The 26,602-nt window shown below is 38.7% G+C and overlaps 1 protein-coding gene across 1 annotated transcript in view; it reads left to right on the top strand.

The window, feature by feature from the left end:
- Window positions 1-26,602, top strand: part of LOC119794900 (radixin) — a 75,125-nt gene that overhangs the window by 12,558 nt on the left and 35,965 nt on the right. Inside the window, exon 2 of the mRNA XM_038302666.1 lies at window positions 9,336-9,433. Within this exon, the coding sequence (XP_038158594.1) occupies window positions 9,422-9,433 (12 nt within the window). The 5' untranslated portion in view covers window positions 9,336-9,421. The remainder of the gene's footprint in view (window positions 1-9,335; window positions 9,434-26,602) is intronic.

Raw genomic sequence — 26,602 nt, 5'->3', positions numbered from 1 at the left:
TGGTGGTAGCACTGTATCGATACTTTTAAAAACGAGTATTTTATCCGGATACAGCATTTCAGTATCGATACTTTTTTGAGTATCGATACTTTTGACAACCCTAGTTTAAGAATTTAAGATGTCATCAAATCTCATGTCTTAATATAGTGTACGAGTATTTTGACTAATAGTGCATGAAACTGTAAACTATCTTAAATAAAACATGCTAAGTTATAAAAAGTAGCGATGCACAGCTGAAAGATTCAGGATCACTTCTTCATCTCCAGTGTTGTAAAGGCCAAATCAACTGATACTTTTTTATTTTTTTCCCTACAGAACCCAATTATATTGAACTTATTAACCGCATTTACAATTTTGTTTTTGGCCTTCCTGTCCTCTGTGGCTATTAATAAAATACCTCTCCAATGTTTGGAGGGGTATTTTAGAGTCAACTTTCTTGGGGGAGAAAATCTTATTTTTATTTTTATAAACCTTTAATTTGGAAATCATCTCTTTAGGATGCATGTCCTTTTTTTTTTTTTAAATTTCCTTAAAGTATGTATACCCTTAGTTTTAAAAATGGCTACCAACATTCCAAAATGGCTCGTCTTCAACAATGTTTAGATGTGTATAATGCAAACAAACTTGCATCCTTGTATCTGAAGGGCCGTCAATGGGTAAAGTTGACCTATGCCTTCAGCAAAAATAGTTCATGAAAATACAGATGCTGTAAGCAATGTTATCAGGATTGATTATAATTACTCTCTGATTTTAATATGCCACTTTTCTTTACTTCTCCACATTGTTCCCATGCTACTCATTAGCTCCAGCATCTCACACACCAATAAATACTCAGCCATTGAGAGAAGTTAAAGTCCATTCAGGTAGTCAAATGTATTTTAGCCGTGCAAAGTTGCAATAATACTGGAAATATTACCTCCTCCCAAATATTGCATCCAAACATTCCCTTGATTGCATACGCTGATATTAGGATCAGGGTTGGATGTATTGTTCAGCCCTAATTTGCTCCATGCACAATTAGACAAAACATGACCTACGTTGACGACAAAGTGACCAAAACCTAGTGTACAAAACGGCAAAAAAGCCAAATAGGCAAACACTGAAGTTTTAGCTCTCTGTGGTAGCAACATAAAAGAATGGCTAACATGTTGTAATTAAAAAAAAAAAAGTTTTTGCACATTAGTGCTTTTTCAGACTTAATTTTAAATATCCCAAACTGGACACAAGCTCATTTAGAAGTTTATCAGTAACAACTTACTCACTGAAGAGTGTTGTCTGCATGAACTAGTAGCCCTTACGTATGCTGCATTAACTGAACGAATGGAGATCTAGTTTTTGGCTTTTTGACTAGCAGTTTAAGCTGAACAGTGTCCAGGTCCTATAATCACCTTAAGTCCCAGCTTATTACAGTGTAAAAAAAAACAAAAAAAAAACTAAGAACTTGAGTGTCATGAAATACAATAATTATATGAAACATAAAGCTGAGAACGCTCTTTTTTTTAAGGTTTTGTTGTGTAAACTAAATAAAATACCAATACAGTATTGTGTTCTAAAGAGGAAAAAAATTAAACTGTATTACTGAAAAGACCACAGTAGCAGACCATAAATGCATTAACTGATGTTAATTTGTTGATTAGTGAGGAGAGCAAGAATAAAACAGCTGAAGTTAAAAAGAAACTACAGAGATTGGTATACATGAAAAGCTATTCAAAGATAGAACGCATTGCAGCTGTGCTTTAAAGCTCATTATTCCCAATGACCTACAGTACAGTTAGTCCATTAGGTCATGACAGAAGAGTTGATTGATTTTTTTTTATATGTGGAAGTTCATAGGGTAGTTCGGGTAAACTGTTCTACTTTAAACAGGGCAAGCTAAAGTTCAAACATTTTGCCTGGTCTGTGTCAAAATTTTCATTTATTCAAACTTTGTTTTTCCTTCACACTATGAGCAGGAGTTGAATTTAATAGATTATTTTGCCGTTGGTGTGTAACATCTGGAAAATGCTTTCTGGGATCATAGGAAAAAGGACGATCATTTAGTCAGTTTGACAGCTGCTAAATGGGTTCAGCTCATGCCGTTGTTAGTTACTTGGAACAGGGGTGCCCAAACCTGGTATTTATGGACCAGTACGCTGAAAGTTATAAATACATCTACCGGTAAATTAAATGTTTTCCTGTTGTGATTCAGGTGTGGTGCACCCTTGAATGATTTAAAGGAGGCTTGATGACTGCCTCGTATGACTGACTTTGTTCGACACTGATCCAAAATATATATTTTTCTTATCCCTACAAGGAAAAAGAGTATTTGGAAGCTCGGATATGGACTTGCAGTGCATGACCCTGAGTTATATTTTACTAAAGATTAATGCTATGCAGAAAGATTTTGATGACATTTATATTTGTTTTCAGTCAATGCATATTCAGCTTGTGTTTCCAACAGTCCAAAAATGCTCAGTCAATTTTTGTGTTTGTAAACCATTTTCCAAACTGATGCTATGGCAAGAAAATGGAAACCTTGAGGACAGTAAGAGGAGTTATTAAACCTGTGACCCCCTATTGAATCTAGTGACTATATGGATAATGTTAACACCTAGGTGATAGGTCTGGTATTCTGGTCTGGTATTAATCTTGATGATTCAAAGCCTTTTGATTCCCCACCTGGTAAAGCAGTGATTTCTAGGTACCACCTTACTTTTGCTTAAAAAGTGGGAAAACAAAACTGGAATGGCTTAAAAATGATGTGTGTTTAGAAGGCTTTACATCTTTGTTTGTTCTTTCTTTTATGTTTCGTTTTATTCAGGGATCAGCATGGACGTAATTTCATGGTGTTGGGGACATGTCCTTTGCACTTTTTCAAACGTCCGTTTTTGTCCCCTGCAGATTTACTGTCCAAAAACAATGTTACGCTACAGTACACAGACATTTGTCGAGCACTAGGACCAAGCGGAAAACTGCAGCCCTAGGTGTGTGAATAATAATCGTTTTGTATCGATGCATCGATCCAACAGCCGACGATCCGATGCCTCGACACGTCCGCAAGAGAATCAATTCATGTTTTATTTTTTCCCTCCGGTCTCTTTTTATCCTTTTGCTCCTGAACACCTTTGCTACGACTGTTCATTGCTGTTGTTTCTCAAATAACAAGCATAACGATATTACAGCTTTTATAGATTTATATCAAATTTGAAACATTGTCTAACCTTTAGGGTAAAAAAAAAAGTAACCAATTAATCGAATCGAAGTGTATTCTTGAGTATCAAAAATAATCGAGTCTTTGAGTCAGGATATTGACACTGAATCAAATCGCCATCATGTGTGTGATTTACACCCCTATGAAGCCCAAGCTGAAACCCGCCTCCCTGAGTTTAGACCGCCCTCAAGCACCTGATGGGCCCACCACATTTTCTTACGTGATTGGCTATCACCGCTGTCGCTCCTGAGAAGCTCACTCTGCAAACATCTGATGCGCCACTGAATTGGGTCTGTGATTGGATGGTCACGTCATTTAAGTTAGTTATATTTAAATATACTTGTGTCCCCCCATTTCTGAAATCAAAATTTCATCAATGGGATGAAGAGACGACTACTGGCATCATTGGCAATGCTTTGTGCACATGTGTTAGGAGAGGTTTCTGCAGTACAGCCAAAGCGAACCACCACGCCGGACCAACTTCCTTAAGAGGTCAGCCACCACACTGCAGCCGCCGTCACGCATTTTTGCGATTAAACAACGAGATTTTCAGACATTAAAACAACAGCAGCTCTCTTCCAATGCTTTTCTAGCAATTAGCTTCCATGCTAAACTAGATCCATAAAAAGTTTTGGACTTTTTGGGAGGTTGGCTTGATGAGTAAACACTATATCCCATGCACTATGCTGGTGAAGATTATCAGTCATCCAGGTCATAGTCATCCAAAAAAAAAAAAAAGAAATTAAAAACAATCCACTGGACTTTGTTTCCAAGTTTGAAGACGTTTCACTTCCTATCCTAACCTGGAACTCGAAGCTATTCCTGACAATTTGAATTAAAAAAAGCTTGGGATGGGAAGTAAAACGTCTTCAAACTTGGAACTTCATTACTGCCCCCTGCAGGTTATATTAGGTACATCCATTCAACTGCTGGGTTTAAATGTGAAGAGCTGACCCATTAATTTACTTGTATTGATTATAATTTTAGGTGTATGTGTATATATAGATATGATTGGACCAATAACCAACAAAAAAACTTGTGGTATGCACTAAAATGTTACTTATGCTGGACTAGGATTTTGCAGAAGTTATTTCAGCTTTTGAGATTTTAATCAACTGCTGCTGGTTGTTTCCTTTCTGCTTTACTGACTTTTGCATAGATCTGATTTTATATATATATTTTTAATGTATCCCTGTCAGTTACATAGATTGTTTTTTGTGGTTTTAATGTAACCCTATTAATCGCTGTATTGCTGGTACAGCTTTTAGTCCAAATGTTCAAGCAAAACACCAGATTTGATTGTTTGACTCGCCTGAAAGGGAACGAAAGCTGGTGACTGAGCCTGGTTTAATTCTCTGCACTGACACTTGAGAGACGTCTATTTCGGGCTCAGCACATTACAAAAGATCCGGCACCTTTGGGACACCTACTAACTCATCTCTTTATTTTATATACACCGTTTTAGGCATCTTGAAGGTCGAGATAAGGCTGCAGTGAAAGGCTTTTTTTTCTGTGTGTGAAAAGCAAATCAGAACAAAGGAGAGGTGTTTGTTTCCTTCTTTTCATGAAGCTGTTTCGGTTTCTTCCTGTGTGGTTTCTGCTACTACATTTGAGGTTTTCTCTTAGATACAAGCCACTTCCCTTGCCTCATTTTTGCCATCAACAAAACTTGGCAGGGAGTCTTAGAAGCTGCTTTCTCCTGGACGCCGTTCTCTCTTTTTTGGATGGACTGGAAGTTTTCTGCTGCAGCCAACAACACTAAGCAGCAGCTGAATGTTACAAGGGACTGTCCCTTTTCTGTGGTTGAATTTTAAAAAACACTTTCAAAGAGATTAGATCTGTTATTTCAAATTGCTATTTCCATTTTGTTCTCATCAGTAAAGCACTTTGCATTGTGGGTGGGAAAATAATTGGCCTTTTCTGTGTACTAGTCATTTGTTCAATAAATACTTTCCCCTGTTTTGCTGTTGTCTTACAATGCAAAGAACATATATCAGGAGATTCAAGTAAACTGATTACATTATCTAATTGACCCAAATTAAAACATGTCAGGACAATCCAACGAATCAGCTATTTTGGTAATATCACCAAAATTTATGTCGGTTTTGATAAACTAAAAGCATCATCGCATATCAGCTGGATTCAGTAAGATGATCGTTTTTAGCTACTTTTTATTTTATTTTATTGCACACCTACTATTAGGTTACAAATATTTCACTACATCAATAAGTTAATTGATTTATATAGTTCAGATTCTTACGCATTGTTCCAAGCTGTGAAAAAGTCTGTGAAACGAACATATCGCTGGTCAAAGTCAGCTTATTTTTTTTTTGTTTTCCTTCCTTGAAGCCTGACCTGTTGGGTTCCACTTTAGTTTATTCCGATTTTATCCTATGGATTATTACAGCTTTGCATTTATTTGTTTTAGCTATCAGTGCTGCAGATACTTTGAAAGTGGTTCCAGTCTGGAATAAAAAAAAGATAAACAAGATTATCCTTTTATTTTTCAAGCATCCACACATGTTGCTAAAATCTGTTTAATCTTTTCAAAACTTGAAACAGCATCCATCAGAGAATCTGCAGCCTTTTTACTGCACATCTATATATTAATTTTAGGAGAATAAGTGTTAGTTTATTTTGCTATTAGTCTTTTACCTTTGGACATGGCTAGGGATGCACGATATTGGGATTTTGGCCGATATCCGATATGCCGATATTTTAAAACTCATGTAGCCGATAACCGATACCGATGTTAAAGCTGGACAAAAAAATGGTAGTCATTGAAAATAGCAGTTTTGTTAGCCATTTCTGACACTTTGAAAAATAATATACTCAAATATATTTTCATGTGCTGACATCAAATCGATTTTTAAAAACGCGGTATCGATCTATTTTACTTTCAAAATCTCGTGAAATTTCATCGTTCTGTTACAAACTCTGGTGATATTTTGCAAATTCTTGTGAGATTTTGTTAGTGAAATAGATTGATACCGCATCAATATATGAACATATTAAAATATGGCAAAATTTCGTGAATTTTCGGGGGATTTCGTAGCATAACGATGACATATAGCAATATTTCATTAGTAAAAGAGATTGATATGGTGTTTTTAAATGGCAATATATCAGCATATGAAGATATTGTGATATTTTAATGTATCAATATTTTTTCCCTCGTCTTTAGAAGTTTTTAAGTCTGTAAAAAATAAGTTTTTGAGGAAGAAGAAGTAGTATTTTTTTTTTTTTTAAGACTTTAGAAACTCAGAAGCTGATCAAATATCGGGTTAAATATCGGTGGGGTGGCCGATGTCCGATATTCAGTTTTAAGGCCGATACAGGCCGATACCGATAGGGGGCCGATTATATCGTGCATCCCTAGACATGGCGGATTGAGGGAGATTTTTCTGGTTATATTCACGGGTTCAGTGATTGCATTTTAACCTATCTGTTTTATCAAACCTTTTTTCCTCCATGTGCAAAATCTAAACACGGTTTTCAAACAGTTCTGTACATGAGGGAAAACAATGCACATTTTATTTTATTTTTTTGCACACGAGAATTAAACTATCACTGCAGCCATGCCAAAATACTGCTGGGCAGCGGGGCTGGGATCTACATCCAGAGCATAGGGCCGCCAATAACTCAAATTTTTATTGTAGATTTTACATTATAAAAACAAATGACACACTGATTTAACATGATGTGCAAAACACTTTATTGATCTAAATGATTTAAAGTTTGTTTGATTTTATTTTATGCGCTGCATAGATTTTCCTGTGCGCTGAGAATGGGCAATCAGCTTAGAGGGAATAATAATGCCATCAGGCAGGTGCTGATCTACTGACAAACTGCAAACCCACACCTGTCAATCAGATTGCCATTTGGAAAAGCCTGTTTTTGTTTTCCCTTCTGCTGCTCTATAGCAGCAGAGGTTCCCAAACCTTTCAGCCTGTCATCGCTAAAATAACAATGCAACACATTGACAACCCCAAAAAACACATATAGGTACTTCACTCTATATTTATTATGTTTTTTTTGGACAGTTGTAAATTGAATTGCCCATTTTAATGTTTAAATTTATATTTAAATATTTAAAGGGATGGATTACAGTATATCTGTTTATCTAATCTTTTATGTATTGAAAAAACTAAATGTTAAATTTGCTTACTTCATGGTACATTTATTTGTTTGATGTAAGAGACACGTTTATGAATTTAATTGTATAATTTGGTCCTCCAGATACCTCAGGGATTGTTAAAACAATCTAATGGCACCCAGCTTGCTATGTGGTTATCTCCTGGGTGGGGGTGGGGGGGGGGTTAATTTAATTCAGTTTAATTTATTTATATAGCGCCAATTCACAACACATGTCATCTCAAGGCACTTTACAGTTCAACCAGATCATACAGTCAAATTCATTCAAAGTTTTCTATCTAAGGAAAACCAGTTGATTGCATCGACTCATTGACTAATGGAACCCCTCACACTAAGCATGCTTGTAGTGACAGTGGAGAGGAAAGACTGCCTTTTAACAGGACCTCCACTAAAGGAACCCCTGCTTTAGAGTCCTGTTGTGCTGTGCTTTTCACTACTACACCTAAAGTTTAACATCAACACGCTGCTTCTCAGCCATTAAAACCCGTTCAGTGAAGCTCTTACCCATTTACACTACCCTTGAAAAACCGATCCATGCCGAGACCGGTCTGAGCTCGGATCAGTTTACCAGGCCGAGCTCGGTTCTGATGTCCGTTTACACATCATGCTATCTTGGTTCCTCGACTCCTCGCCTCCTAGTGACGATCTGCGGTATTACTGCCAGTATTGAAGAAGGAAATCAAGCAGATGGTGGCGGTAATGCACCAAAAGTTTGCCAGCTGCCATGAAACACAAGAAGAAGAAGATGAAGAAGGAGGGAATCAAGCAAATCAAAATGGCGGCGCCCGTCACATTCAGAAAGTTATGCTTGATTATTATTGCTGTACTTTGGTGTTTTTTCTCTTTTGAAGCCATTATTTAAAATGTTGCGTGGAGAAGATTTCGATTGTTGTTTATAGTTGTTCTTCCTCTTCTGTTTTGTGTTGGTTGGCAAGCAACTTCTGGAGGGGGATTACCGCCAATTACTGGAATGGAGTGTGACTCTGGATGTGCAGCCAGACGGAGATGAGGCGTTCTGGTCATGCGCTCTTGTTATCAGAGAACCGAGCCAGGAAAAAACCGAGCCGAGCCCACCTCTGGAACTGGTCTGCAGTTAGCGCGGTTTGGTTGTGTCTAGCTTGGTTCAGTTCAGTTTGCTTTCCATTTACACACGATAAGTTATCTCAGTTACTGAGCTCGGACCGGTCCTGGCACGGTTTTTCAAGGGTAGTTTAAATGGGGTATCTGTTGGCATCCTGCTCCTCATGCTCGGATTTTCTGTTACCTACCTCTTTACTCTGAAGTTGGTAGGTTATTCCCATTCCTGGTGGTTTTCACTTGGTTATAATACTAGAATATACTACTTTAAAAAATACTACTTTAAAGTGGAATATTAACCATTCTTATTGCATCATGATGCCATGATAGGTTTTTTAAGCTCCTAAAAGTGACCCATTCTTTCAAAATGAAGAGGTCTGAATGATGACTTTTATACACCAGGATTGGAAGCTCTGAATGATTTGTGGAGGTGAGGGAGAGTTTTGCCAGTCTACGGTAGCCCTGAAGGAGAATGTATGCGTTTGTGAAAAGCGAAGACGAAAAAGGTTCATCCTTTTCGAAAAATTCATTGCGTTTGCTTGTGACCTTAACAGTAGTGACCGTGATCTTTCTACTGATATAGAATGGACCTAAATAAATGGCTTGTTTTTTCTGTGTTCACTGCAAAAACAATCCAGAAATAAGTAAAAAATGGCTTAAATTAAGTATATTTAGCCTTAATTTGAGCAGGTAAATAAGATGATTTGCCAATGGAATGAGTATTTTCACTCTTAAAATAAGATAGTTAGATAATATTTACTTGAAATAAGACGATAAAATAGTTTTTTCTTATTTTAAAAGGAAATTGTCTTGTTCCATTGGCAAAGTGTCTTACTTACCTCCTCAAATCAAGGAAAAACACACTTATTTTAAGAAAAAATAACTTATTGAGATTTATATTTTTTGCAGTGAGGTGGTGGAGCCCCAGAGAGCTGCAGGAAGACGGAGGACGACTTATTTGTGTTTCATCAGCAAGAAGGAAGTGGAGGAGAGAGAAAGATGCCCAAACCGGTTGGTACCTGATGTGCTGGGATTATTACAGAGATTAACTGATGCTCACAGGAAGCCCTTTGCACTACTGACATGTTAGAAATCCCTGCATACGCTGCTGTTCTCTTGCAGATAAAGTGGGGGGGCGTAATGATGTTTAGGATAATTGGATGCAGAAATCTACTGTCTGGAGAATAAAACACTGTAATTTTAAAATGATACTTCCACAGAATAGTTCAGCTAAATTCCGGATGGCTTTCCACATCCTGAAGGAAAAACCAAGAGAAACTATTCCAGCTGGTGTCATGTTAGGTTTTCAGATGGGAAGCAGTATTACATTGGGTTTTACTGGATGCTTGTTTTTATACATAATTTTTAGGGGTTAATCGTCATTTATCTATTTCAGACATCCTGATCCATGTGCACATATGCTTTTGTTCATTTCTGAATGAATTGTCCTCCTGAGGCTAAAGTATATTAGCAATGAAAATAATTGTTACACAGGATGAGCTGTAGGTTCTGAGATTAAAGATGGAAGTAATTATCTCCTGTTTATCTCCAAAGTGTACCATGAATTAGGTCACTGGTGCCATTCTTAAATGCTATGAGGTCTCAGTTTTATGCCAGTAATATAAGCCTTCCCAGTGGTAAGAAGAGTGTTGTTTGAGTGCAGAGTTTAGGGAAAACACACGGAGTCACTGAGAAGCAGACAGTGCAAACCTTTGTGGAGATCTCCTTTGAAAGGGACGAACACAAAGAGGCTTTCTCTGCTCTATTTTTAAGTTGAGGGACACTGAAAGCTTTCATGTGGCCGTGACACACACATTCTAAGACTGCACTGTAGCCCTGGATAACAGAATTTTACGCCGATGGTTCAAAAGTCAATTATACCTTTAAACAATTTAGTCCTGAATTTTCACCTGCTCAGCTGAAAACAGCTCAAGCAGACTGCATCTGAAATCGGCTTATTAAAGCCCCTGGCTCCTGTTCCTTCACCTTCATGAGGTGGGCAGTAAGGACTGCATCTTACTAGATTTCACGTCAGAGCACATAGACTATGCTCGTCTAATCCTGGACTACAAAAGCAAAAGTTACAGAAATGAGGTGAAAGGCTGAAGTTGTCCATTATACAAATCAGAATGCTTAAATTACATGCAAACACATTAGCATGTGTCACACACTGTACACATTAAAAACAACTCCCTGCTAAAATGGAGATGAATTGTTTTAATTAAACAATTCAATTCAGTTTATTTCTATAGCGCCAATTCACAACACGTCATCTCAAGGCACTTTACAGTTCAACCAGATCATACAGTCAGATTGAATCAATGTTTTCTATCTTAGAAAAACCAGCTGATTTCATTGACTCATTGACATGAATGCAATCCCTCACACTAAGCATGCTTGTGCGACAGTGGAGAGGAAAAACTCCCTTTTAACAGGAAGAAACCTCCAGCAGAACCAGGCTCAGTGTGAGCGGCCATCTGCAGAGGCGACTGGGGTTTGTGTTTATACCTAGCTTTAGGGGAAAAAAAGTAGCCTCAGTGGTGTCCAAGTATTAATAGCTCTAAAAGTTACATGTGGAACAGCAAATGTTCAGCTCTGAAAGCAAAGCTCTACTGTCATAGTTCTGCTTCTGTTTTCAGAAATTAAACTTTTCCATTTCTGTTTACAGCAAACATTAAGCTCTTAAGTTTGCCTTGTATGCCTTGTTGCTGTATATTTTTTATATGATATATAATTAATGTTCATGACCTTTCAGTTCTGCAGAAGTTGTTTTCCAAAGTAGATGCATTAAATATCAGGTTTTTTTTAAAAAAGTAAGTAAAAAACACAAAATAATGGATTTAAAATGATCAACAGAGTTTTTTATTAAAAAAAGTTGTTTTTCTTGCCATTATATGGTTTTCAATTAAAATACAATTAATCAAGATTAGTTAATTACAGAACCTGTAAGTAACTTTATTTAAAATTTAAATTAAGTCACACTACTAGTTAAAATATTATGGTTTTTCTTTTAATTTCTTAAAATGTTTAATGATGACTCTAGTTAAAAAAAATTATAGACAATTTTTTGGTGGTTCAGCGGTTACATGGCTAACGTCGTACTCAAGCATCACATGTACTTTCTTTTGCTATAAGGTTATTTTAGTTTAGTGTGTATTTGTGCATGTTTGTTTAAAACAGGGGGTGATGATGCCAAATGGTCTGTGACTGGATATTTGTTCATCGGTTATTTCTCACCTTGATGGATTTCAAGGGAAACGATCCCACTACAGAATTTTGCAGAACTGTTTCATACAGAAGTGGTCCTAGGAACGACGGAGTGAGGAGTACGTAACAGAGAAATGTGACTACCCCGGAGGAGGTGAATGGTGCGAGACTGAAAGCGAAAGTTGAAATGAAGAGCTTAAAGTGTAGATTATCTAAACATAACTTAGAAAAAAAACAAAGTGCACAAAGAGGATTTGGGAAGGACTGAGTGACAGGCACTTTGTTTGTAACCAGTCCAGAAAAACGATATCCCAGCTGCCCTCAGGGGGTGGGGGGGAAGCCCCACTCCGGTTACATCAAACTGCCCTTTGACATTAAGCTTTACATTTGGTTAGTGGAATCATTAGCACTTTTACTGTTTAGTTTGTGGACGGTGTGTTTGTTAAAACCTAAACATCACTTGACATTAAAGAAAGTGCGATGTTTGCTATGCAAGCTGCTTGGTCATCAAATTCTCCGTTTGCTTCATTAACTTGCAAAGGAGGATTAACAAAAGTAAACAAGAGCTGCAACATTAGTTCTACTTTATTGAGCTCTATATAAAGCTCTGCTGAGCACAGGGAAGCACTACAAGACGTTACGAGCATGCAAGCCTATAAAATTGAATTTACTCTGCACCTTAACCTGCCCCAGGGCTGTGTTTTAATGGTTTATGTGCACACTCACCTCTTTGAAGTGGGGTTTGTACAACTGGGTTTTATGTAAGTAACCATGAAAAGCTTGTTTTTGCAAAGAATTGATGATGGAATTGAAGGGAGGGGCTAATTATTATTATTTTTTATTTCCTACAATTTAATTATGTCGCACTATGCTCTGCTATAGTAATTAAAAATAATGCAACAATTGATGGATTGAAAGGATGGGAATAATAGGAGGGGAAAAATATCATGGGTTAGATTTTAAAATCACTGAAATAATACTGGAAGTTATACCTTATGTGTCTTATTATGATTAATGAAAATTATACTCCTATAGGAAATTTGCACTATCCTTATTTTTTGAATAGCTATTAATCCCTCTTTGCTGGAAGGATTTTCTTTTGTGTAAGAAAAACTACGGAAGCCATGGAGTGACATTCTATTTCTGAATCGAGGGGACAAATTGACTGCCATAACCGTTGTCAAATAAGCCAAAATAGAAGATGAAACCCATGAAACATTTCTATGAAATCCGGACTGAAATTCCGCGGGTAGGAATTGTGAAAAATAACAGCAGCTCTCTTAAAAGTTGCAAAGGAGCTTGTCCAGTATATTCTAGGAACTCACCGTTTTTATAGTTACGACAGAGGTGGCTTAATAACCTTTGTCATATCGCATAAAACAAATTATGAAACTTATGCAAGATCTCTTTGAAAACAGCTGAAAAAGCATACAGTCACACGCTTTTATGACTTTTATAGGAGCTCATCCAGTGTAGCATAGAAAACAAACCAGCCATATCTGCCAGTGGACAGACTAGTCGCTGGATCACACTGCCCAGTTTCTAAAATAATGCCCCAACTTCACTGATCTATTGAATCAACTCACCTGTCCAGTAGAAAGCTTAGAGCCCCCCTCCCTCATACATTGTCCCGCCTGGTAAAAGCTGCGCTGATGTCTGCAGGGATGTTGTTCGCTTCTCACTGCACAAAGAGCACAGATGATCCTCTGCTGCAGCAAAAACTAGATGATCTAGATATTTTGTGTCTTTTTACTTGTGCTTGAATTTTTCCTCTCAACACTTTTTCAAATAAAGTTAAAATGCATAAAGCTGACAAGTTTGTCCCCTTTCAGCTACTCTGATGGCAATCCAACATGGCGTGTCCCATTGGGTGCAACCCCCCATGTATGTGTAAACTAATTATTATAAACTATAAGAAAGCTTTTTTTTTTTTTTTTTTTTTTTTTATCTATACCTTCGAAGAATATATATTCATTAAAGCAATACTCGGTTTTTGCTAATAAAAAGCCAAATTTGCTGCACATTGTCCCTTAAAGAAAAGGTTTGTTGCATGGGGAAAATATGAGAAGCAAATCCATTGAAACTTTCAATAAATATTGTTGTTGTTCCTTTTTTCTTTTAGAGAGAAATTGATCAGATTATCTAGAGTGTTTGTTTCAGTGTATGTTTTTATCCTGCTTGTGTTTTAGCCTTTTTTTTTATCAGTGTGTGTCAGATCCTTTAATCGAGGGTGTGAGAGTTGATGGGGCATCGTGCATTATTGATTTATTGCTGCGTTTTGCACATGTTGCCCCTGTTGGCAATGGTGTCTGTGAGAGCCAGGGCTTATTTAGACCTGCGTGGGGGTAAAGCACTGAGGCTTTGCTGAATGGTTTAAATATTTCAGAGCTCCATTTTCATCAATATAATGGGAATTATCCAAGTCACTAATTCTAATTATAGGCAGGGTGAGAAATTCCCCATGACGCCTGTCTTCATTGAATTTCATTACATTCTCTCGTCGTTTGGTGGTATGTGTTTAAAAAATCAATGTAGGAAAGTATAGCCGAGAAACTGCTTTACTTGTATCACTGAACTGATTTTCTTAAAACAAAAAAGCAATGTGTGCAATAGAGTTGAAGTGACAAGGTCTGCTACGAAACTAGGTTTTCAAACCTGATACCAGTTCTATAAACTGGTATAAACTCTATAAACTAAAAATATAAGTCAGTGACACTACAGTATTTATACAGCAACACTGTTTAATGTTTCTGCTTCCTGGACTTTTGCATCGTATATCTTTGCCAGTCAGCTTCAAGGAGGGGAGATGGGTTTCATGGATTCTGTCTAGTTTCTGTTAAATTCACAGTGAGTCCAAATGTGAGTGTTTTTTAGGGTCATTAGCTACATCCAGGCTGAATTACAGTTTCACTTTGGGGTCTTTTTGGGTGGCGCCCAATTCTTAAAGTTGAAGGGAAATCATATTTAAATGTCAAATCTTTCTGGCTTAAACATGTATATAAATGCACTTTTTATCAGACCATATTGTCCCAAAATTTAGAAAATTTCTATTTAAAAAAAAATCCTGTCTTAAAATCTTTGGGGGTTTTTCTCTCGTTATTCTATGCAGGCCAAATTAGTTATAAGTCAGCTGTACACCTAAATTTGGCCAATCATATATCAACGGTCATCTGTCAATCAAATTTTTTCGGTCATAGCATCTTGATTCATATGTCGCAGCTAATATACGCAACTGTTGAAATAAGAAATAAGAATCATTTCCTTTCCCACTGAGTTCCGTCCCAGTGTTCACGGGGATGGACGTCTGTGTCTTCAGCAGGCGTAGAGCTAACAGAACTGTTAGCGTTGTGAAGCAAGGGCTCAAACATGTACGGCTGTAAGCCTTCTACACCAAACCAAGCTTCTGCCACCCTGGCGTCCTCTTCCACTACATCTTCATCCCCGCTTTCCTCCTCTAAATAAAAATTGTATGACGAAGGAGACTAATCCACAACCTCCGACACTAAACTCTCCTCCTCTTGCATGTTTCCTCTGTCCATAGCATTCCTTGACAGTGTCGTTTCTAAGTCACCAATTTAGTGCTACTTAGTCCCAATGGAATTTCCCATTCGGAACCTACTAGCACTAAGTTGCTAACTGATTAACAAGATGCTTCCGACAAATCGGCCACAATTAAACTTGCTTGCGAAGCTCCCGCCAGAACAATCCCGCCCCCTTGCTAATCGACCAATCACATTCACTTTATTCACTCGTGTAAAGTCGGGTACCGCTCTGGAGAATTCAGAAATGCAACGGTTTGAACAGCTGTTTCTCTGCGACTTTAAGATGTGCTCTAAGAGCTTACTTAAAGCTACAGTGTGTAATAACTACAGGGATATACAGTCAGAAATGTAATATATTATACATAACTATGTTATTTATCATCATCTACGAGCTCAGCCTCTTAACCTTAATATTTGCGTTGCCTTAGAATTCGTTATTTATAATTACATAGGAGCGGGTCTTGCAGCCATGGAGGCAGACATCTTTGCGCTACGGCAGCGCAGAGCCAACAAACTAGCGATTGCGAGATCGCCCATTACGCTCGACAGTAACTACGGCAAGTTGAGAGAGATGAACTGAGACGGTACTGAACAATAGATGGCAGTATTAAAATTATCTATGTAAACAAACCTCATCTCTTGAGAAGGTAGGTGATGCGGACGTCGTGGAAGACATTTTGTCCCGTAACGCTCGCCGTACTGTTGGGGGGGGGGGATGCGGTGGGGGGGAGATGTTCATGTTGCTGCGGTCTGCAGTCTGGACGTTAGATGTCGCTGAAAATTACACACTGTAGCTTTAATGTTTACGCTGGTATAGTGTTCTCTGAAAATACAGGTGGCAGTACACAACATAACCAGTGAAAAAGTAGTGAGAGAGAAGAAACTCTTAATACACACCAAAATAGCTGTATTCATTATTGCAACAGGATTTTTTAAATTGTATAAATTTATCTCGGTTTCTTGCAAAGTTTTAGACTCAGATTAAAACAATGAAAAGGGAAACAATAAAGAAATGATTTATGTGAAAGTCTGCTTATTTTTTTCTGAATGGACCATTGTATGTGTTCTACACCAAGTCAAGGCTGGTCCACACTGCCAGATTACTATGCTGATTTCTATCCTATCTTGTGTCTCCTAGAGCCCTGAATATTGGGAGCCTATTAGGACCAATAATCAGGGAGAAAATCCTGTGGTCTGTGGTGTCTTTAGAGGGATCGGGTCTGCTCTCCCAACAAGTTTGATTGTCTTGGCCCGATTCCCTGTGTCGTGTCATGTCCACAGAGCCCTTAAACAAATCAGCAGCATATATCTAGGATGGATTTGTCTGATGTCAAACATAATCTGCAACAACGTATTAAGCATTCCAGCTAACATTGGTTTGATTTTTATATTAGAATATTTAAAGCCTTGTAACACACTCCTGTATAAATCTCAGCTGAAGGATAAATTAAGACAAAAAGTGCCTAATTGTAAACCAATGGTCAGAAGGAAACATGAAAAATATATATAAAAGAGGTGGAAATTACCAACTCTAAATAAAAGGATTAATACATGTACTCATCACACTTCTGCAGTAAATTTATTCTCTGAAACTGTATCTGCCTTGCTCATTTTTCCAGTCAAAATCAGCCCACACAGCAGAGATGTTTCTTAGATATGCATCCATCCCAGGAGCTGGCATGATGTTAACTGCATCTTGCTACATGTGTTGTTGATGCCCATTGAAATGTTTAGCATACAAAGAGCTGTTTAGGCAAGCTGAAAGCCTTCATCAATAATGAGGGAGGGAACATGTGCTTTTTGCAGAGCAATAGATGTGGAATGGGAAAAAGTGTGTGGAAAAGAGGGCCAAAACAAACAGCATAGCAGATGTGTGGAAATGTTAATACAGTAATAGTGAAAAACTGATAACAGACAAGGTTAAGAAGGCTATGTGACTGTTTGGCATTAAAGCCTTTATAAAGCACCTCAGCCACCAACAGCTTTTAATTAGGGTTGTCTCTGCTTCTTCCATTCATTCTGAAACACAGTCAACAGGTGGGCTGTGCTGTGTGGGCGGCCTCAGCCTGTACAAACAAGCCTAGTATTTAGCTGTCACTACTTGTAAATAACATGGAGTTACCAAAGGATGCTGACAAACCCTGACAACTGCAAGCACACATTCTTCAGTTTTCTGTGAAGTTAAACAACTACAATTTCCGCATTACGGATCTCTGACAGAAAACTAACGTCACAAACAATCGGTGACAACAGGCCTCCCCGCTGCGCTACTTTAGGCTTATTGTTGCTGAGATGGAGAAAAAAAATGCACTCAATCAAACCCTAAAGAAGGCCTCCATCTGCCACCCCAGATTTACTCTGTTCCTGTACAGTGGGCTTGCTTTTGTGTTCCTTTTTGAAATGATTTTTATTCACATATTGAATTAACTCAGTGTTTGGAAACGTCATGTTTGGATATTTTCTTTCATCTGAAAGATTCACACCTCTGCCTTCAGTAGCTTCATAGAAATAAATAGTGCTGCATTTAAAAACACAGATTCAAACTAATAAATACTCATGTTGCACCATAATTCATTCTTATTTTTCAGTTTGTCTTCTAGTGCTTGGAGTACTTTCATTGTCCTGCCCTAAACATCTGTAACATAAAATGCTTGGGGGAAGGGTAGTTTGTTTAAGAATAATTTGTTTCCCTGAGTTTTGCATTGGAGTGCAAATTTAACCCTTACCACTGTGGTTGTGTCAATATGTGAGACTTCTGGACTATAACTCAAAATTTATTTTTACAAAAAGTTAAAGAAGAAAAGCCCAGAATCGCTAAAATCCTGCATTTGCTTAAACAAAAGCCATACATGTTTTTTTTTTCTTAAATGTTAATAAGAATAGGGTTACAAGAAGTGGGATTATAGCTGCCAAAACGATCTAGAAATAAGTAAAAATGTCTTAAATTAAGAGTATCTACCTTTAATCTGAGTAGGTAAAGGAGATAGTTTGCCAATGGAATGAGTATTTTTATTCTTAAAATAAGATAATTAGAAAATATGCACTTAAAATAAGACAAGCAATAAGGCAGCTGTGTTTTCTTATTTTAAATGTAAATTGTCTTGTTCCTTTGGCAAAATGTCTCCTCCTCAATCCAAGAACAAATGCACTTATTTTAAGAAAAAAATGACTTATCTAGATTTTGATTTTTTCCAGTGTACATGTGTTTGTAATAAAATCGCAATTTAATAAAATGCGATTTTCAAATCACTAAGTCCCAAAATTTTGGTCACATTACATTAAGGTAAAGCCCCTTTCACACCTTGACGATTTAGACCAGCATATGCCTGACGTACGAAAACATCTGGCAAAAATGCGGGTATACATTGGATAAGTTATGGGTCAGTTTTGTATAAGTTATGGACACGCTGAAACACGTTGGCACACGACGACATATGGCAAATACGTCAAAAATTTTGAGTATTTTCAAACTTTTGAGCATGCTCACAATTTGACTATACCAGCGTGTGCTCATATGTGGGTCATAAGTTACTGGTAAGTTATCTGATCGTTGACATACGTTAAATGTAGGTTACTTATAAGTGATGGCGTCTAGCTTATCTAAAACCTATGAGTAACTAGTGAATAACTTAGGTAACTTATCAAGAACTTATTTCCAACGTATATCAACGTATCTGATGTGTTCCAGACGACCGCTGAACGTGTTTCTAACTTACAGCTACTGTATAATGGTATATTGGCCGCGTTTACAGTTCACAGGAGGAAACCATCAGTTCTCCTCCAGGCTTCATCCCTGTCATAGGCTGAGCGAGAAAGTGAGTATAATGGATCTTTCCTGGGTTCACGTACACGACCAATAAATTTCCTAGCAGACATGACGCTGAATCTCCTGCAACTGTGGAGCTTCATTCTTTCTTTTTCTTTTTATTTATCCCTTTTTTTTTTTTTGGCAGGCGGTAAACAGCAGCTAGGTTAATAACGCAATCAAAGAAATCTTTGGGCACCACCTCGCACATTGCTGCCCCCCTCAGGACACTTACTTTTGAAATTTCATGGACATCAAGCTGCCGTGCGTTATGCATAAGTTAGGCTGTCGTTGGACACAGGTTCTGAACACGTTACGAATACGCTTTATGCCCAAAAATGGAAAAAAAAATACATAGAAAGTTCAGGCTGTGCCAGCATTTTATTTTTATTTTTATTTATTTTTTTACAGTGTCCTGTCTGGCAAGGTGGCAATAAGAATAATTGTCTTGATGCCAAAAGGAGCCCAACAGATTTTACTTTCACAAGTGTAGCGGTATGGCAATTGCCATACTGCTCCACTTGTTTCATGTATATAAATTGCTTTATTATAATTATGCAAGGAGTTTTACAGTTCATATGGACACTGCAATGTAAGTAGAGCAGAAAAACAGAAGAAGAAGAAGGAAAAAGAAAAAGAAAAAAAAAGGACAAAAGATGAAAGAAAGAGGAGATGGGAAGGAGACAATGACAAAACATTTTCAGTCTGCTTCATCACCTGCAATGAGATGAAAAAAAGAACAGCACAACCAAAAGACATGGTACGAGATATACAATAAAGCAACACCTTGAAACTATCGCTAAAGTAATATTATTAAGTCTGACATGTACTCTGTGTTACCTGAAGATATGAATGTGGGGTTTCTGTTTGGAAGTGAATCTCTAAGTACCTGAAGCCTAGCACCTGTAGTTGTTTGTGAGGGTGAACTTGTGCAGGTAAAGTTTTAACCATAGAAAAAATGCTCAATAGTGGTTGTGGAGAGCCGGAGAGGCACACCCCCCAGAGCACTGAGTCCAGCGCCGGGAGACCCAAAGCCCCAGGTGCCCAAAGGGACCCCAGAAGCGAAGGCACCAAGGAGGGGCCAGCCCCGGAAATCAGACCCCCACCGAGGGAGGAGGAGAGACAGCCACGAAGAAGCCCCCCAGCCACCACCATGCCGGCGCCCCGGGGAGCCGCGGGGACGAGTCCGCGGGCCCCGCCGGCAGCCGGCCACCCCGAAGTAGGGCCGGGCACCGAACACCAGCCCCCCCACGGCGCCGACCGAAACGCCCCAGCCCCACAGAGCACCGAAACACGCCCCGCCCCCCGGCACCAAGCCCCGGCAACCGGCCGCAACACCCACCGCGACCGCACCACCCAGGAAAAACACTCAGGCGGCCCCACCCACGGCCGGGGCCCACGCGCATCCACCGCGAACCGGCCGCGAGCACCGCGGGACCCCCCCCCAAAACGCCGCCCCCAACACGCGCTGGCCATAGCCACTCCAAGCCCCCACCCGCCCCGCAGCCCCACCCGCCGCGATCAGCGGGAACAGAGCAGCTCCGCCATGCCTCCAAGAGGGAAAACCCACCCGAATACCCAGCCAGCGCAGCCAGCCCGCCCACACCGGCCCCCCAACACCACCCCCGCCGGAGCCGCCCGGATCCCCACACACCAGCGGTGCGCCGCCAGCAGGACCCCCACCCAGCAGGCCCGCCCGCCCCCCGAGAAAACAGACATGCCAAACCCCCCCCCAAAAAAAAAAAAAGGAGCCCCCACAATGCGACACCAGACACCGACCCGTCCGCAACCGCTCCCCCCCACCGAGGAACAGAAAAAAAAAAACATAAATAAAAAATAAATAAATAAATAGGTTAATAAATTAATTAATTAATAAATTAATAATTACAATTAAAATAAATATGCAAGAGGAGAAGTGCGAGCGGAAAAACCGGAGCCCAAAACAGGACCCAAGACCCGCACCCCACCATGCCGTGCAGCCCCCCCCCCCCGGAACCGATACCACAGAACCGGCATAGGAAAGAAACACTGCCCAGGAACCGGCATCGTAGCGAAGGCACTGGCAGCGACCCCGAAAATCCCCCAACAACAGCCAGCCCCACCCCGAAGCGGATCCAGTCCCAGGCCCCAGGGATCCGAGGCCCCAAGGGCACCCGATCCCCAGACAGGAGCCCCAGCAAAGCCCCGGCCGGCCGGGGCCAGCGGAGAGGCCGCCAGGAATGAGCCAGCAGGGACATCAGGCATATGCTGGCTAGTGATCAAGGTGTGACCGAGGCTTAAGACACTGAGTTCCTCACTGCAGCCATTTAGGTGGTGGTAATGGGCTTAAAGAGGGTATGCTGCAGCTGCTACATTCAAGGAAAGAGAGAGTGGCAGCTAGCACACTGCAAATTTACCAGAAGATTTTTATTGTATTAAATAACTAGAACTGGGAGTTGTAGTTAATTAATAGGTCCTTAATAAACGGTAAAAGGAATTGATGGCTATTAGTTAAATGATTATAACTATATTTTGCTGCAACTATATTGGCTGTTAAAATCCAGGTGCCTTAACAGATTTAATAATTTAGACTATGGATATCGGTAGAGTTATTGATCACCAACCAAAGACTTTTTCTGTTCATTCAAATGTTACTCAAAGGAGGGTGGATCTGACATCACTGACTCGGTTTAAAATAAAACTGAGTCAATGATCAAAACAGGTTTAATAATTTTGTTATAAAACTTCCAAAATCAATAGTAACAGTATGTGGAATAGACTTAGACAAACTTCAATGTCATTTTGTATACACAGTGTATACAAAACAACTTTTTTATGCATCCAGCTTTTCAACAGGTTAAATTACAATAAACTTTTTACTGTAATATCGCTCAACCTCCAAATAACGGCAGACTCTGCAGATGGAAAATAACATTTAACCGAAGGGCCTTGAGTACAAAAAATAAACTTGTGAGGTGAACTTTAGATGAGCCTGAAACTATCCACTGTTTAATAGGACCTGGTCACATACCAGGCGGGTTTCCATCTGCTGTTTCTAATGAGCACTTTCAAGTATTGGATCCAAAAAGCTGGATGAAAATTATAAAATTTGAATTAATTGAAATTTGAAAAATATTTTTGGCTCATTTGAGGTGGTTTTTGATGGTCTTGAGGTTTTTGAGGCAACAAACTTTTACTCACATGGCCGATTAGCTGTTTGTTTCTTCGTGGATTTTCCTATTATCCTAAACATGGCTGTAAGCAGCCATTACTAACTGACAAGTCAGAACACTGCAAAAACAACCCAGAAATAAGTAAAAAATGGCTTAAATTAAGTATATTTAGCCTTAATTTGAGCAGGTAAATAAGATGATTTGCCAATGGAATGAGTATTTTCACTCTTAAAATAAGATAGTTAGATAATATTTACTTGAAATAAGACGATAAAATAGTTTTTTCTTATTTTAAAAGGAAATTGTCTTGTTCCATTGGCAAAGTGTCTTACTTACCTCCTCAAATCAAGGAAAAACACACTTATTTTAAGAAAAGATAACTTATTGAGATTTATATTTTTTGCAGTGAACAACTTCCCTGATCGCATCACATTTATTAAAACCTTCCTCCATTACTGACACGTAGTCCGTGCTAGATTACCGTCTCTACTTCCTGTTTACTAGGTGTGACGACGTTATATGAATGAAGACGAAGGACGACAATACCCTTTGTGGTGCTTGTTAATTCAATTCAAACCAAATGGAAACATCACAAATACCAATTTCTTTTTTGTCAAACTTTTAAAAGTTTGCTTAAAATTCCAATTTTTGTAAATGAAATCATGGCTATCGTGAACTAAAAAAACACTCTACAAAGAGCCTACAAAAAAAACCAAAAAAACATTTATTTACAGATTAATATAAAAAAACTATCTCCAGTATTGGTCCTGATGGTGTTTTCTAAGTCCTCCTTCAGACTTTTTGCACCAGTTCAGATTAGCAAACATAAATGGTTTTGTACACAGTTTATTTTGAAATTGGAAACTATACACTTAACTATACACGTAAACTTCTCTGTTACTATACATTAAAAACCTAATAAAAGTGTCTTATCACTAGTATTGATAAGATTGTGTAGTCAAACATTCATCAACATGGCGGCGAAATATAAATGCTTCGGCAGCTTTAGTTCCCGCTTCAGTCAACACTGTCGTATACCGTAATTTTCGGACTATTAGCCGCACCTGAATATAAGCCGCAGAAGCTAAATTGCATGATTTGTACATATACAAGCCACACCGGACTATAAGCCGCAGGTTTTTTATGTTTAATGTCCATCTTTCTGGCTGTCGTTCTGTCTCGTACCACTCGCGGTAGAAGTCTGCTTCCGGAGGACTTCCACATTCCGCCGCGCGCGGCTACCGTACTTGTGTGTTGAAGCAAATGTGATGTATACATGGTGGTTGGTAAAATCCATAGATTTAGGTATTACGCTAGTGGCTGTTAGCTGTAAAAGTCCATAGTTAAGCCACATTGTTCTATAAGCAGCAAGGTCGAAAAATGGGAAAAAGTCGCGGCTTATAGTCCGAAAATTAGATATTGTATTTTGAATCTGTTGACTTTGCTGCCTTTTTGTGAGTACAGCATGCTAAACGGCACAAAAGATTTGTATTTTTTTCAGCAATTCTTGTATCTGCAGCTGATCTGTGCAACCAGCAACTGTCTACATCAATAAGATATTCTGGTAAATTTCATGATTGTGGACAGTTTAAGTATTTATTTTGTGTCAGAAGGAATCTATCTGACCAAACGCCTCATCAATCACAGAACGCATACATAGCATAAGCTTATACAAGCAACACAGATCCACAAACACAATGTGTTTAACATTAATCTGGACGGATAACTAGATTTGGACATTCCTACGTATCATATCAATAATACCTCACAACAATCCATCAGCCTGATTTGGCCGCACTGAACGTCCAAATAAAAGCATGCAGTTACTGTAAATAATTTCTGACTAAGACAGAAAAGCACAGTTACTGCAGACCTTTGCGTTTCTCTGGGAATCCCAACCATTTCTTATTATGACACTGGTGATGTTTAGTAGTAACAGCTTATCCACCACATTTCTGCTCTGACCTGAACGGAGCAGGGATTCACTTGTTGATTGAATGACTCAGTGGTGTTGAAAATTTGCATAACTATGAGCACATATGAGCTGTGACTTGCTCTCGTTTTTTTTTCTTTTCTGCTTTACATTTTAATTCCAGTGAAAACAATCTTTGAGGGTAAACATTTGTTGGGCTCCTGTATCTTTTTGCATTAGTGCGACAGACCAATATTTGGGCTTCTTGTTTATGTTCTGAGGTGTTACTTATCATCTGAACATATCTTTGCAATTTTATTTAGTTTTGCAGAAACTCTGTTTTCTTTTAGTCTCTAGCTACTTTAATTGCTTAAAAATGTATTTAAGATTTGATTTTGAATTAGAAACTTGAATAAACAGATGGCTTTTGCTTCATTTTATGCCAAAAGCCATAATTAAATTGGTTAAAAACATGATAGTTTCTCTTGATCTCAGAGATATTTCACAGGTCCCTCAGTAACATTCTATCTCTGTGTGACATGAGCAAAACCTTTACTCTGTAGAAGTTATTCAGCAGTGACTATGGGCCTAGGCTGAACTTAAACCACCATCTTTATCTTTTAACGGAATTAGTTATCAGGGGGAAGACATTGCTCTGTTTCCTTATCTGTGCCGTCCTCAGCACAAGTTATGCTAAACATAACTTGTGCAAATGTCGGGACACGCTTGAATCCATCTTATTATCTATGCTTCAAATGGTTTTGTTACTTTGCTTTAGAAAAAGTTTTTCTTTCATTACAATTTCAATAATGTTCTTCAATTTTTCAAAATTAGCAGGTTAATGGCACAAACGACAAGCATTAGGTAACAAAGTGAAAGCATCCCAGAGGGCTTTGAGCCCTTTAATGTTTCCCCAAATCTGCCAATTTTAACTTATTTTAATTTGAACCCAAAGGTGCAGTACTTCTAAATTTAATCCTTTTATTGTCACAAGAGATCAGAAAAAAGCTTTCTACCGACTCTAAATGTTTCTATACTTTGTTGTCTATTCATTATCCACCTAGAATCAATGCTTCTGGTTTTCATCTGTATTCGGCTTGCTTTTAAAAGTAGAATGTTTCCCTCACCAAGTTGCAATCTGTTATCTGCCGTGCCCTCCTTCAGAACATTTTCTGCATGAAAATGAAATTTCTCCAGGCCAGCCTTCACAGTGTTAAAGGATGCCACGACGCTTTCTGGAAAATTACACTAAAATCAGTCCCAAGGACGTTGCTATGGAGATATTATGTCATACTTCAGAAACTCCACATGCAACACTGTGTGCATAAATTACTGAAACCCTGACTGTGTATGTTTTTCTGTGCTTGTAATTTAAAGCAACCGTATCGCTATGTGGGGGGCCAAACTTAAATAAGGACAAAAGGTGTTCAGAAATTTGGGGAAAAAAACACCTTTCATTTTAAAGTGTTAATTTATAAATAACATGGATTTGGGCCCAACTGAACTGAGGTCAACTGAACAGGAGCTAACTCAAACAAAAAACTGACCTACTGATAAAGAACAGATGCTGCTTAAATAAGGGTGGAATGACCTAAACTTGCCACATGAGGGAGGCACAATATAACAGAGAAGCAATAAATAAATAAAAAGTCAGTACAAAAGTAAAACGTAATAAATAAAACAACTCTTTAACTTGGCACAATCAATTGAATATTAGGGTGACAAAATAACTAAAGGCAACCTAAACAAAATTCCCCCCTCAGTTCTTGGGAAAGTGGTTTGTTCCTGGCTGCTTCCACCTCCAGCTGATCTGCATTTGCAGAACTATGAAATTACACAAACTTTGTGGTGGAGGTAGAAGGATCAACCACTCGCTATGCTGCACCAAACAGGTAAAGATTCATCAGTACCCCAACCCCATGTTGTTTCTATTGACTTCCACTCATACTGCATTGATTTCTATGGCTTTATTTAGACCCTTACCTGAAACCTTAGTCCTAAACCAAGCACCCACCACAAGAAGAGAATTTCTCCTCATGTGGGACCAGTCGTTGGTCCCCACAAGTCCCTATAACTCCCCAAAATGTAGCATGTTTCTGGGAAATTAACAGCAACATGGACACACAAACATATCCACACACTCATGCACTGCTGCCACCACCATATGGTTGTGGTCCCATACTTTCCTGACAGCTACTCAACTAGCAAACCCTCATACTCTTGGTTTGTGCATGTTGGGGCATATGCTTTAATCTGTCTCGGGTCACTGCATGGTTTCTTGTCCAATTCAATTCAGTTTATTTATATAGCGCCAAATTCACAACACATGTCATCTCAAGGCACTTTACAGTTCAACCAGATCATACAGTCAAATTGATACAAAGTTTTCTATCTAAGGAAAACCAGTTGATTGCATTGACTCATTGACTCAAATACAATCCCTCACACTAAGCATGCTTGTAGCGACAGTGGAGAGGAAAAACTCTATTTTAACAGGAAGAAACCTCCAGCAGAACCAGGCTCAGTGTGAGCGGCCATCTGCCAAGGCCGACTGGGGTTCAA

The sequence above is a fragment of the Cyprinodon tularosa genome, unplaced genomic scaffold (assembly GCF_016077235.1).
Source record: "Cyprinodon tularosa strain WSP-4 unplaced genomic scaffold, ASM1607723v1 ctg497, whole genome shotgun sequence".
Lineage (NCBI taxonomy): Eukaryota > Metazoa > Chordata > Actinopteri > Cyprinodontiformes > Cyprinodontidae > Cyprinodon > Cyprinodon tularosa.
Note: the sequence above shows the minus strand (reverse complement) of the source record. Positions and strands in the feature narration are given on the sequence as shown.